This window comes from Rhinolophus hipposideros (genome assembly GCF_964194185.1).
Source record: "Rhinolophus hipposideros genome assembly, chromosome: 13".
In the NCBI taxonomy this organism is placed as follows: Eukaryota; Metazoa; Chordata; class Mammalia; order Chiroptera; family Rhinolophidae; genus Rhinolophus; species Rhinolophus hipposideros.
Window position 1 is genome coordinate 32,480,921 of NC_138059.1, and position 15,284 is coordinate 32,496,204.

General features: G+C 35.1%; 1 protein-coding gene across 6 annotated transcripts in view; it reads right to left on the reverse strand.

Annotated features, from left to right (window-relative positions):
• VPS13B (vacuolar protein sorting 13 homolog B) overlaps positions 1 to 15,284 on the reverse strand; it is a 765,148-nt gene that overhangs the window by 270,560 nt on the left and 479,304 nt on the right. For all 6 annotated transcript variants that reach the window (XM_081070819.1, XM_081070821.1, XM_081070818.1 and 3 more), the window contains 2 exons: positions 6,113 to 6,239; positions 3,882 to 4,025 (listed from right to left, as the gene is read on the reverse strand). In XM_081070819.1, the coding sequence (XP_080926945.1) occupies positions 3,882 to 4,025; positions 6,113 to 6,239 (271 nt within the window). Of the gene's footprint in view, positions 1 to 3,881; positions 4,026 to 6,112; positions 6,240 to 15,284 lie in introns of those variants that run through there.

Consider the following 15,284-nt stretch of genomic DNA (forward strand, 5'->3'; position numbering starts at 1 on the left):
GAGCTCCCTTGTAGGTACCTAACTGCCTTGCTCTTACTGCTTTTAGGATTCTCTCTTTGTCTTTAACCTTTGCCATTTTAATTATGATGTGTTTTGGTGTTGGTCTCTTTAGGTTCATCTTAATTATGACTCACTGGGCTTCCTGGACTTGTATGTCTATGTCCTTCGCCAGGTTAGGCAAATTTTCTTCAAATTGGTTCTCAATCCTTCAAATAGGTTTTTCAAATAGGTTCTCAATCCTTTGTTCTCTCTCTTCTCCTTTGGTACATCTATAATGCGAATGTCGTTCTGCTTCATGTTGTCCCAGAGGTCCCTTAAACTATCCTCTTTTTAAAAATTCTTTTTTCTTTCTGGTGTTCCAATTGGATGGGTTCTGCAACCTTGTCTTCTAAAACGCTGATTCAGTCTTATGCTTTATCTAATCTGCTGTAGATTCTTTCTAGTGTATTCTTCATTGCAGTTATTGTATTCTTTATTTCTGACTGGTTCTGTTTTACGGTTTCTATTTCATTTTTTATGCTTAATCTTTGTTGAAGTTCTCACTCAGATCCTGGATCATTTTTATAATCAATGTTTTGGACTGTGTATATGGTACATTGTTTGCCTCCATTTTGTTTAGTTCTTTTTCTGGAGTTTTCCCGTTCTTTCATTTGGGATATATTTATCTCCTCATTTTGGCTGCCTTCCTGTGTATGTTTCTATGTATTAGGTAGATTGACTATGTTTCCCAGTATTGGCAGAATGGCCTTATGTAGTAAGAATGGCCTAGTCCTATGGGGCCCAGTGGTGCAGTCTCTCTGACCATCTAAGCCAGGTGCTCCAAGAGTGTCTCTTGTGTGGGTTGTGTGTGCCCTCCTTCTATAGCTGAACTTTGACTGTTTTTTGACCTGTCAGTGAGTGGGGCAGACACTCAAGCTGACTGGCTGTGAGGACAGGCCATGACTACAGTATAAGAACTGTGCGAGGGCTGTCCTCATGAACTGGAATTTGCCCAAGCGAGTTCTGGTGCCTGTGGAGACCACTCTTTGAGTATGCCGCTTGTGAGGTAATCAAGTGGTGCTCTGTTGTAGTCTGAAGCTGTCCAATAGGTATTTATTCTGTAGCCTCTTGAGAGCAGCTCCGGTGTAGGCCAATGTCAGCCGCTGCCTGTGACCATGCCTGGCATTACCTGGTAAGAGCTACAAAGTGATTCTCAGTTGATAGCTGCCTGTGATGGAACTGGTAGAGCATGGGAGCAGCCTACATTGGGAATCCAGGTGAGCTATCACTATTATTGAGCCTGGGGCAGCTCAGCAAAAGGGATACGGCACCCTGAGATCTGCCCCTCACCTGCTGGGTGCCCATAAAGCTCAGTTGTCATAAGAGCCTCCAGAGGTACATGAGTTGGAGGGGGCAGGGTCTCAGGGAGCCAGGAGTCTGGAGCTAGCACAGTTAATCAGGTTAATGCAGTTTCAGATTTGGCCTTGTGGGGGGATGGCTCAACACAGGGACAATGACAGTTGTCCCTCCAGCCCTCATCTTGAAACCACACAACTCAAGTCTCTCCTTGTGTATCTCCGGCCCCTCCCGAGCTGCCGTCCCTCCACCAGAGCACATAGTGAGTGTCTGGGAGTAAGAGAGTACATGTGCAGGCCCTTTAAGAGGAAGTCTGGGTTCCCAGCAGCCATCTGTCTCATCCTGATGAACGGAATCCCTAATGATTTTTACAACCAGATGTTGTGGGGCTCCTCTTCTTAGCACTGGTATTCTGGGCTAGGGAGCCTGGTGTGGGACTGGAACTCCCGGCTTTTCAGGTGAGATATCTACAGCTGAATTATCCCTCCTGATTCTCAATCACCCCATGTGGGTGTGGGACAGCCCCTTTTCCATCTCTGCCCCTCCTACCTGTCTCGATGTGGCTTCTTTATATACTTAGTTAAAGGACTTCTGTTCAGCTAGTTTTCACGTGGTGCTCCAGGTTGTTCTATAATTTGGTTGTAACTTTAATGTGGTCATGGAAGGAGGTATGCACAGCATTTACCTACACCACCATCTTGAGTGGAAAGTCTTTTTTTATTATTGACATTTCACAGACATACCCCACTGAGGCTGTGGGCCAAATTGTCCTTCTTCATTAGTCTGTACAATATTTTTATAGTGTGGTAAAATATGCATAAAATAAAATGCACTGTCTTAATTACTTTTCAGTGTACTGTATTTTAATATTTTAATATCTCCAAGAAGGAACAAAGGGCCACAGACACATTTTTTAAAAAGCAAAAACAATGCTTAGCTCATTTATGTAACTGTGAGGGATGAATCAACATCCAGGTAAGGGTCATTAGTAATCAAATTCTGAGTGTCCCTTCATTTATTGAAATTAGATCCTACTAATACGTATTAGAAGATAGGTAAATAGTTAAGAATTGACTTGCCAAGTTGTATAAATTCCTAAAACACATCAAAAATCTCAGATGTCACTGATGTTAGAGATTCATAAAATTGGCACAAATAATATAGGAATGTAAAATGCTGTTTCTAACCTAACTTTCTTCAGGGACTTCATAAAAAATTCCATGGGGAGATATTTTTTGCTCTGCTTATAGTCATGTCATATAATTATATTTTTATGGATTGTTTAATCTATATTGGAAAAAAGTCAATATTTTGAAGAATACATATATATATATATATATATATATATACACACACACATATATATATATATATATGGCTCCATAGTCCTTTTTAAAAAGATACTGAGCAAACAGAAATCATGAGTGGTAAAAGATACAGTTAGAGAATCCTCATTTACAGAAGTTAAAGGCTTTATCATTTTTAAACATTTTTTTTAAAAATAAAGAAGACTGAGAGACTAATGTAACTCTCCAGGTCCAGCACGCTTATACTATATGAACTATGTCAGAATAGAAAGAACACAGACTTGAAAGACCTAAATTCCAACCTCACATTCACAATTTTCAGCCAAGTGTGTGATTTCAGGCAGGTCACTCACTGTCTCTGAGCTCCAAGATCCCAATCTGTAAAATGGTGATAATGCCCATCTCTACCTCACATGGCAGCTGTGATAACATACTTGAAGATAGTACTTAACTTACATTAAAATACCTGGCACATTGCCCAGCATCAAGTGGCTCTCAGTAAATATCTCTTCCTTCCCTTCTTTTTTAATAAACAGAACTTAGAGCATTTTACATAACTCATGACAAAAATAAAGCAACGTCTTTTTCACAGATAAATGGTTTCTTAACTAGAGTTTTTACTGTAACTACAGATATGATCATAGAACGATGGAAAAAAGGCAAAGAAAACATATCTTGAGAAGCATCTAACAAGCAGCTTTCTTTGTTTCATGCTGACATGCTTTGTGGTTACAATGCAGGCATCCAATGAACACCAGATCAGAATTAAAATTCTAGGCAGGCTTTCAACTTTTATGATTGTATCCATTCTTCACTGAGCATGGCAAACGCACGTTTTAGAAGTTACTTACTAAAGATATTCCCATAGTACTCTTAAGAGTTCATTTCCAAAAGAGGCCCTATCCCTTTAATATATCTGAGTAAGTAAAAGCTATCATAGGTTTCTTGCATTGTACTTTAAAAATTGCAGCAGGGTAATAAAATCATGTTTTTTTACAGAGGCTTTTCTAAGGCTAGGCCACAGCAGAACTGCAAAGGTGCATGATGAATTATAGGAAAAAAGACCAAACAAATTTCAAAAATAAAGAATACCAATCCAAAATGATTTATGACCACATTTTCAATAAAATTAAATATAGAATAATTAGCAGAAAGCATTTAATTTAATTTAGTTTTCCTATTATAAATGTAAAGTTGGCATAACTGCAGCAAGCCTAATCAAAATCAGGTAATGGTTACCTCTGTGGCCTTGCTTGATGGTTCCAGTGCAGTCATATTTGCTACTATTAACTGATGTAAGAGTTGAACTTGAGCCACACTTAGGAAGAAGTCCAGGTTTGTGGTTATATTCACTTCCAAGGAATGGCCACACACTAAAATCTCCTGAAACAAACAAAAAAAAGGTTGAATATAGATAAAGAAACATGATAGCCATTCGATGATAATTTATCATTCTTACTTATTTGACCCTACGTTGATGAATTTTCCTGGGACTCAAGTTCATTTGTTAATGAGAATAGCAGAAATGGTGAGCACAGCCACAGTATAATGGATTAATTTAATAAACATTTATGAGGGCCTGCTATGAGCCAGGCTGTGTGCTAGTTATAGGGCAACAAACTAACAATAAGAATTTTTCACCATTTTGTATACATCTGGCTTTTTCATATCTCAAACTACGATCATTATTTTAATATATAATCAATGATGTAATTCTTTAGCCCAGTCTTGTTCATTCATTCAAACCTACAGATATTTACTGAGCATCTCCTAATTACCATGCACTACCCTAGAGTGCTAGGAATATCACAAAGAACATTGGCCTTGAAGGACAACCTGCTCTTGAGAAGGTTACAATCTGGTTGGGCCGACAGATGTAAATAGGCAATTGTAGGTCGGCAATTACAATCACAAGTGGTATGGCCTGAGTATTCTCCAAAGGATACACTCTGAATGATTTATAACAAAACAAAGGGCTGAAGCCAAAAATAGCTAGACTAATTAATTTCACTTCTTCAAACTGCTAACATCTTGGCAGCATTGGGTAGATAGATGTCCACTACTTAACTGGTGCTGTTCTGCATAACTAAGTCACTTGAACATTCATCACTGGAAAACCATTCAGTGAAGGAAAACAGAAATGAAAAACAATCCAGAAGCCTCACTTAATAAGCAGAAGTTCTGACTCTTGTCATGAAGTGCATGTGGACAATGTTCAAATGCTTGGAAAAGTCCAAAAAAACCTTTTCCTTATTAGTGTCATCCAAGGGAATGGATTAAAGGAGACTGGTGACCGGTCCAAATACAAACTACACAGCTTAGAGCAGGTTTTAATAAACCCATAAAGAACAATAGGTAGGAAATGATTATCCACCACGCCCCCCTTTATTGGTTAAATAACCATTTCCCCCACAAGATTTCTGTGTTTATGCATTATAGTTAGCATTCTCATTTAATTCCTCAAGTAAATGATGAAAATAAATATATTCATGTATTTTACACCAATTGTGTTACTAAGTAACTGTAAGGTATTAGCAGACTTAATCGTTATATACCTTTTCTGGATATAAGATACCATGCCTAACCTAACTTTCCCTGTAGGGCTATTATAAACATGAAATAAGAAAATATACAAAAATGCTGTTTTTTGTTTTTTTATTTAAATAAGGAATGTAAAGTTTTATAAGCTTGGATTATTATATTTAATTTGTACCTAATTAGTTTAAACTTTTCATAACAACTCTCTGTAACTTGGATTAAACAATTTATTAAGTGTGTAGTATAACAAATTTCTATGAAGAATTTTTCAAAGTTATGATGAATCACATTTTTATTACATTTCTACACTAGGCAGGGAGGCACTGATATCGTAATGATCAGACTTGAAACCTGGATCCACCACTAATTGGCAAATAACATGGATCAAACTACTTAATTTCTTTTGATCTCAGTTTCCTCATCTATAAACTATAGAGACTAATAATATCTATTTCATTAGGAAGCTGTGAAGACTAAATAAGCTGTTCCAGGTAGAATTCTTCTGTAAGGTAACCCATGTGAGAACTCTTAAGTTATTTGTCAGGATTACGGTTGCTTTCATTACAAAGAGGTTGTAGAAGTTGTGTATGGTCTGGAGCCAGACCAGATGGGTTCATACCATGCTTGACTACTTATTATCATGAAAATGTGGACAGGTTATTGGGGTTAGCCTTTCTATGCTTTAGTTTCCTCATCTGTAAAATGAGCAGAGAAGGAGAAGCTAATAGGATTATTATGATAATTAAATGAGCTATAACATAAAAAACAATAGCTGAACAGTACTAGAAAATGCTCAACAATTATTAGTCGCAACAGTAACTTATTAATAAGCTAATTTGACAGTCTGTGCACTGGAACTACGAAAACCTTAACATACAAAGAGGAGCTGCTCCATTATTTAGACGAAAATTAAACCTAAATTAAGTTCTAACCTCAGTATGTATATTTTCTGGAGAAATTATTTTAGTGAAAATGATGGCAGGTGCTCCAGTTATTCGGACAGAAAACTCTGTTAAAATGGGAGTCAAAATTGCTCTTCTTTCTTGATGCCGCCGTATGCTAAAAAAAAAAAAAGTACAAAATTATTAGCCATTTCATTTATTTAAAGAATATTTTTTCATTAAATTTGTAGAAGTCTTTGTACTATAAACATGTATGACAAAATCACATTATTTTGAGAGTGCCTATTTGTATATTTCATAGTCATAGTTCTGTAACTTCAGTACTTAAGTTCAAAGTTATAAAAGACACCAAATAAAAAAAAAATCACTGAGAAATTCAGATGTAATTAATCACTTTCACATTAGTCACATCCTAGCACCTTTCAACAAATTGTTTTGAATTCCTTTTGTTCTTGCAAATAGATTACTATCTCTTTTGTTACCAACAATAATCTCACTACTTTGTGATAACTTCTGATTTGCTATTTTTAATATTTCTTTTTTCTTTCTTTTTTAAAAAAAGATTTTATAGGGAAAGGGGAACAGGATTTTATTGGGGAACAGTGTGTACTTCCAGGACTTTTTTCCATGTCAAGTTGTTATCCTTTCAATCTTAGTTGTGGAGGGTACTGTTCAGCTTCAAGTTGTTGTCCTTTCAGTCTTAGTTGTGGAGGGCACAGCTCACCTCCAGGACCAGTTGCCATTGCTACTTGCAGGGGGCCAACCCACCATCCCTTGCGGGAGTCAAATCGGCAACCTTGTGGTTGAAAGGACACTCTCCAACCAACTGAGCCATCTGGGAGGCAGCTCAGCTCAAGGTGCCGTGTTCAATTTTAGTTGCAGGGGGCGCTGCCCACCATCCCTTGCAGGACTCGAGGAATCGAACTGGCAACTTTGTGGTTGAAATCCCACTGATACATGTGGGAATTGAACCAGCAGCCTTCAGAGTTAGGAGCATGGAGCTCTAACCGCCTGAGCCACCGGGCCGGCCCGTATTTTTAATATGACTTTCTAGTTTATTAAATCTGACTTTCTAGTGTACAACTACCATCGTTTCAAACTCATTAGGTTCACAAGCATATACTTTTAATCTTTGACCTTTCTTTTTTAAGCTGTAAGAACCATCATCTGAGTGCACAGATTATTACTCCCTTAGCAGTTCATGAAATGGCTTTTGTGACTTTGATACTGAATGCTTCTTCACAGTAACCCTGTAGGTAAAGCAAGGATCATCATTAGCCTCAAATTACTAATAAGGAAAGGAGGTTCAGGGACTAGGCTAAGCCACCCATTGGGAAGAGAATTTCCACAATTGGTCCTGGAGGGCAAGTTGATACCATAGTATTTGGCTCTATTTTAATTTTTCTTTATACATTCTCACTTTTGATTAGCTATTTAGCATGGTATTTCTACACTACATTCAAAATTGCTAATAATTTCAAAGGAAGTATTGCATATCTGGTGAAAGATGAAACTGGAAAACAATATCGAGAAACCAAAGCTTGTGCTAATACAGATCCTCAGGTCTGCTAATCATATTCTCAGTTTTCATTTTATGAAATGATACAATTGTATGTTTAACTAGCAAGCCATACCTCAAAAGTTCCTTGGAATCATTAATTTAATATTCCTTATAAATATGTCTCTATTATTCATTTATAGTATAAAATGATCAAGTGGAGATCACAGATTGCCCTAAATTATCTTGCGAAAAAGCCTAGATAAAACTCAAGTCTTCTTACATGCTTTTGCAGCAGAGTAGTCTAGAGAGTACTAGTATCTTTTGTTGAACTTTGCAGTGAGCAGAGCTTTATATGGTGCTTGCCAAAAAAGCAAATTGGATCATCTGGTTCTGTGACACACAGGTATTGGATTTCAAGAAAGTCAATTTTATAGAATTAAGAGATATGGTGAATAGAGGGTAACAGGAAAAAGTATTAAATCTGTACATACAGAGAAAGGTTTGCGATCCTGAGTGACACCATAATTAAAACCTAATAGCTCAAATTCCATACAATGAGCAATGTGAGAAACAATGTGATATACTATCATAGGGGAGTGCTAAAATATACCTTTTATTAAAAATACCTTAAGATGGGAAATATGAAAGGAAACCAAATAAGAGCAAATATTAACTAAAGCACTGAAGGAAAAAATAGCTTTCCCATATCGTAAGTTTTTTCCCATCATGAGATGAATTAAATCAGTTATATAACATAAGAAAGACCTATGACTTTAGAAGTGAAAAGAAAAATTTAAAAAGTCAACAGTCCTATAAAACCATAACTTCTCTGGTATATAGTGTAAACTTTCGTGTTTTTCTCTCGTTAGTATTTGAGGTGATGATATACATTTTTAAAAATCATTGTTTTTAGATTCAACTGTTTTGAAGGACGAACTCTAAAGAAAACAGTAACATTGAAAAATAACCTCAACAAGAATTAATTTCTGCCAACATTTTACTAGATAATAGTCTAGGGTTTAAAATAACAAAAGACAGAAACAAAACTCAAAGTATTAACTCACATTGTTAAGGACTTCAGGGTCTTGACCACTTCAGTAAATCAAGGGAATAAAGACTAAAGGATAATTCTTACATCTCTGATAGGCAAAGATTTTAAAATCATCTACTTATCTATATCTAGGGCTCTTAAAGGGCCAGAAAAATATCTGCCCATCAGACACAGGGAAGAACCAGGAAGTTTGCCTCTCTAGGCAAGAGAGCTTATAGAAAAAAAACAGAGATCTCCCTAGAAAATGAAAAATAATGGGAAATCCTTCATGTATGTTTCCTAGCTGTAATTTATACTACCTATGTTGGTTCAAAAATACCCATTCTGAATTATTTACATGAAACTAGCATCAGATCTTTGATAAACTTGGGGCATCTATCAGAAAGAAATGTAAAACCTCTGGAAAATATTCCCTCAAACTGACAAAAAGGATTCTTAGAGACAAAGACCACTGAAGATAAGCTCTAATAAATCACAGATTATTTTATATACTCCACAAAAAATTATTCTTTATTACCAAGAGAATTCAACCCTATTATCAAATTCATCATTGAAAACTTTTGATACTGAAATTACCACATATGAACAATAAAATAAGTTTACAGCTATTAAAGACATATAGGATGGAATAAAAAAAAACTTCAAGAAAAAACCCAAAGTACTATCAAAAAAGGCAAAACAGATTTGAAAAACAACTAAATAGGATTTCCAGAAATTAAAAATATAGTTACTAAAATTAAATACATAATAGATGGATAAACAGCATTTTATATTTGCTTAAGAAATATAGTAAACCAGAAAAATTAGTAAACCAGAATTTAAGATTTGAAAAAATTACAGGAATGTTCAAAAGTAAATTTTAAAATACAAAGTTTAAAATAGAAGTTAAGAGACATAGAAGGGCAATTCTGACATATAGGTAAAATTGGAGATCAAAATGAGAGAACAGAAAGAAAGGAAAAGGGACAATAGTAAAGAGAGAATGGCTGACAATTCTCCAGAACGGAGGAAATATAGGAATACACAGATTTAGGAAGCACAATGAGTCCTGGTTCACATAAATACAATAAAATCCACCACTAGATACAACCTGCTGAAACAGTAACCACCTATGATAGACAAAATAGATTAAAATCAGCTAGAGAAAACAAATTATCTATTGCATGTTATGGCATATAGGGTTATGGCATATGGGGTTAGGAAGGTTGTGGAAGAAATATTTCTCTGATGTACTCTAACAATGATTTAATATATCTCTACATTGTCCACAGAAACAAAGAAATGGTACAGTGATTTGCACCTGTATCATCTAATATAGAGAATTAATCCCAGAGAAACTTATAAAACCCTATCTGAGGATAAAAAAAACATCAACAATCATGAAATACTAATTGAATAACAGGAAAGTAATCATATGTGTTGACAATAACTATTCTGTTAAGCTCTGGGAGTAGTAGATTGTAAATAAGGAAAAGTACAGTTCTTTGAAATTGCTACTAAGCAAGAAGACATAATTATATGCCACACACACTCATGAAAATACATGTTTAGGAAGGCTGTGATCATTTTTCTTGGGCTCAGCATATTTATGCTAAGGTTCTTCTGCTACCTTCCATACATTTTGGTATGACTTTGTGGGAAATATTACAGCAGTTTAAGAACCATACTTCAAAAATCACATAATATAAAAGACTACGAAAAATGGTACTAAGGTTTCCAAAATATTCCTCTAAAATAACAGAATTAAAAAAGGCTAGTTGGTCTGTGGTCACACAGAACAGTTATTATGCAACATGAAGACTTTCTTGGTATGGAATTACAGCTGAGCTTCAGCAAGAAGATACTTGAGCAGAAGATACTTGGGACTTGTTGAGGAAATTAAGTGAGATAATCCCTTATAAGGAATATTCCTAAATATGAAAAACACTAATATTAATGAACATTTATTATAAACAATCTGCTATTTGGAAAACAGTTATAATTTGCTTAACTATACTCATTTGTAGAGATTCCTCCTGTTTTTAGATAAAGATAAATAATTTGTAGTCTCTAACAACTTTAAAAGGAAAATACTTCCGAGTTTATATCCATTTTGTTTTTTATCCACCAGTGACTATCCAGTGTCTTTCTAATGCAATTAAAATAAAATCCAAACTTTCTCTGACATAGACCTACAAGACCATTCATAGTTTTGTCCTTTCATACCCAAAACTTCATTTGTTATTTCTCTCCTCCCAGCTAGGTGTGATCATTAAATGTGCTAAACTCATTCCCATTCAAGGGTCTTTGCTCTGCTCAGAACACTCCTGAGAGAAACACTCCAGGCATATTTCCATGGAGAGCTCATTCTAGTCCTTCAGGTATTAGAGTAGGGCTTCCCTGAGCCCTAATCTATCTTCCAGTCACCCTTATCACATTGTACTGTCATATTATTTTCATAGCATTTATTACACTGAAATTTTGAGAACATGGACTGAAAGTCCACTATCATGCCAGGCCCTCTGCTACGTACTGGTAATACAATGACAAAGATGGAGGCATGGAGCTCAGTTTAGCAGAAAAAATAACTGCACAAAATAATCATAAGGTAGGACTAGTACTTAAGATTATTTTGTGTAGTTATTTTTATACCATCAACACACAATTTTTAATGTCATTTTCTCTGAGAAACTTTTAGCAATCCCTTGGTTTCTCCCTCCTCCATGAAGTTTACTTTGAAGTTTTTCCCCTTGGGAAAAGAGTTGTCAAGTAGAATCAGATACAGGAGTCCCAGACCACAGATATAAACAACTGGAAACTATAACCAAAGCTATTATTCATTGAACATCTCAGTAAAATTGAATTAAATGGATATTTCAATAGACATGCTCATAAGGCTTTCTTTAGAGGCCATAATAAATGTAGCACTTGTGATCTCCATCATACATATATTAACCATAGTTTTGGTTTATTATTTTATTTGTTTAAGGGAGGGATATTTTTTGTTTGGTTTTTTTTTTTTTAAAGAATTTTAACATTATTTAATTCTGCCAAACTAAATTAGTACTAGCATTTTATTTAAATGTAACCTAAAAAGCACCCTCATTTTAGGTTGTAGTTCACATAGCATTGTTCACAAATGTTTTATATATCTTTACAAATTAATTTCTTGAGTAAGTGTAGAACCTTGAGATAAAAGATTAGGTCCCCTACTGAATGTTTCCAATGAATGTAATACTCTCTGTACTTTTCCCTTCATCCCCAGTTCCCAGGTACCTTAAGAGGAGGAAAAATCGCATACTCTCATGTAAAGCCACGATGAAGTATAAGGGAGCTACTATAAAATCGTACAATTCTAGTAGCCTTCTCTACCTGTGCAAAGTTATCACACTATTACAGACTCAGTGTGGTGATCACATCATAACATATACAAATGTTGAATCACTATGTGTATACTTGGAACTAACATAATATTGTATACCAACTACAATAAGAAAATAAAAATAGCACATTGGAAACCAAATAAATAAATACAATAAAAAATTATCTCTTTAAGAAAAAAATCATACAATTCAAGTAGGTTGTAGTTACTCCAGGCATTAACCAGGAGCTATGCAAATTAGACTAACTTCTATTGTTCTGCTTAGGCATTAGTTTGACATCGTCACGAATTAATAAGACAAAAGTCTTATTAACGGTATGGAAGTAGATCTTCTGCTGGTTTTGATGGTTTTCAGGTTGAACAATAAGAACAAAGAAAATGCTTCATTCCACTTTGTTATTAACGATTTCAGGTACAATTCTGGGAAAAGCTCATGTTTGATTAATCACAAATCAAAATACGCAAGAGCTCCTGTGAACATTTGGGTAATACTACATGTCAAACAAAATACAAATCAAAACACAGATGGTATAGTCACAATCTCTCAGGATTAAGGTCAATAATATATGCTTCAGGCACTTTAGTATCAACCCAAAGTCAATGTACCAGTCCTGTGAAGCCAAATTCAAATTCAGCTTGCGAAGCAAACACTTACCAGTGATTTAACAAATCCTATGTGGGGGGAAAAGGCCTGCAGAATACAATATACAATTTGGTACATGTACATCAAAATATTTAAACAAATGAATAGCTGCAAACACTTCTCTGACAATGAAGTTTGAAAGATAACTTACTCAAGGAAATCAAACACAGGTAGTGATAGGGCCAAATAAAAGTACTATGATAAAAATTAAGTGATTTATTTTTCATGTATAGTTTTAAAACATATTCAAATTATATATTTCAATACTATAAACAAGAAAATTATATTAGTATTAACTTGGAGAATTAAGGTTTACTAGCATTTTCAGGAAATTAAAAAATAAACTTTCTACCCCCCCACCCCACATCACTATGTAAAAAACCCCAAAAAACAGCAAAAGTGATTTGAACGTGTAACCTGCATATGGCAGACATCAGTACAGGTTATTTTAGTTCTCAGCACTTCATTTCCTCAGATTATAAAATAAGCCCAGATGTAGTAAAAGTGGTTACTAAGAGGAAACGAAAAAAAGTGATTAACTAACAATGAATTTTAGTATAAGTGTAAGGGGTCAGAGCATTGAGCAGAAGTAGTTAACAAAGAGGAAGCAAACCAGGGTTTTACACTTAACTCTACTTTTAAGTGCTATTGGACAAGCCAAGAAACCTCCTCACTTAGCTTCTTGTACTGGTTTTGTTCTGTAACAACTTGCTAATAAGAATGGTTCAGAGTTTAGAGAGGAATTTGTATGAGATTTGGATGGAAGGTTTAAAGGAAATAGTAGCCAATATACTCTGAAAGTCATGCTGTTTTAAATGCAGTGAAACTCCGATGCAGAGGTGCTGACAGATTCCAGCTCGTCCTCACTCTTCCAAGCTTTATGATGAGCTCTTCTTGTTGACCATTGGCTGTGCTGACCAACAGCCACTGTTGGCTCACCCATGACACAGTCACCCCCATGGATTGCTCCTACCAGCCTGGAGGCCCCTCCAGCCGCTGGACATGCCTGGCTTCCAAGATTCCCTGGGGAGCCACAAATTTTTTACCTAGGTCACGTTATCAAGTGACATTTCTCTCATTCCCCATCTCCCTCTCTTAGACCTTTCCTTCCCAGCTTCTTTCATAATTGGATAAGGTCTTATTCCTAGAAGAAATCTTTATGCTATAATACTTATGGTTCTGCTGAGCTGACTGAACCTTGATGTAACCCCCCAGCTGAAAAATTAAGATTTTGGAAGCAGAAGATCTACACATTTTAGAATTTGATGATTCTTTATGCTTAACTTCCCTGCTCCCTAACATACACACATAGATGCATTGTGATTAAAGACAAAATCTAAATAACATACTCAGGAGGCATAAATTAAAACAATTAAAGGTTGACATTTAACACTGGTCAGGGGAGGGAACAAATTATTTTTCACTGGGTATCTATTTTACCTGTAATACTTACTGAAAAACAAAAATATAATTATATCAAGGATCTGTTTATATTTCTGTCAAGATTAATCAGAACTAAGCTATATCAGATGTAACATTTCTTGTCTCATTGGAAGACACTTATCAAAATTACTTCATCAGAAATACTAATTCAAAGTCACTTGATTTGTTAGCTCTACTTAATCATGTAATCATTTAATGTTTCATTAATTTACTCAAATCTTTATTAAGCATCTATTATGTGCAAAGCATGATATAATGTGGTAGGTATTCAGAAGTGAATAAAACATGTCACATTTTCATATTCTTAGCCTTTTGATCTACTGCTTTCTTAGTTCAAAATGCTCTCTCCCCTTGCCTGCCACTCATACTCTGTGGAAACAAATTCAGAAGCCCTATACTCTGTGAAACCTTCCCTGACAACCTACCCATAGAATTAATCATTCAGTTCTTTCTTTAAATTTTCTTTTTGTACCCATGCCAATTTTAGATTAATTCGTTTTGTTTATGTGTCTGTCACATTTATTAGCCTGAGATGTCCCAAGTACATGGACTGTGTCTATCCTGATTTTAATGTGTCTCTTCTATAATCCTAAGTATCCTATAATTATGTCTATCATAGCACTATCCACACTGAACTCTAATAGTTAATTAACTAGCCTGTCTTTTTGAATAGATACTGAGCTCTGCAAGAGATGGACACATATTAGAAGTTATTACACCTTGTTTCTCTAGTGTAAAAGACATTCTACAGCATATACTGAAAAATGTTAATTTTTGACAAGGGTGCCAAGAACATTCAATGGGGAAACAATAGTCTATTCAACAATTGGTACTTGGACAACTGGATATCCAGATGCAAAAGAATAAGGTTGGACAGATAAAACACAACAACAAAACCTTACTACAAGAGCTAAACCAATAAAATTCTCAGAATAAAACATGGGGAAAAAATCATCAATGGATTCTTAGGTATTACACTAAAAGCACGAACAACAACAGGAAAAAAAAAGATCAATTAGAATTCACCAAATTAAAAAAAAATGAGCAAAGGACTTGAATAACCATTTTTCTGAAGAAGATATAATAATGGTCAACAACCACGTGAAGAGTCGCTCAACATCAGTAATCGTTATGGAAATGCAAATCAAAACCATATCCAGTAGGATGGCTACAGTCAAAAAAAGAAAAAATAAGTGTTGTTGA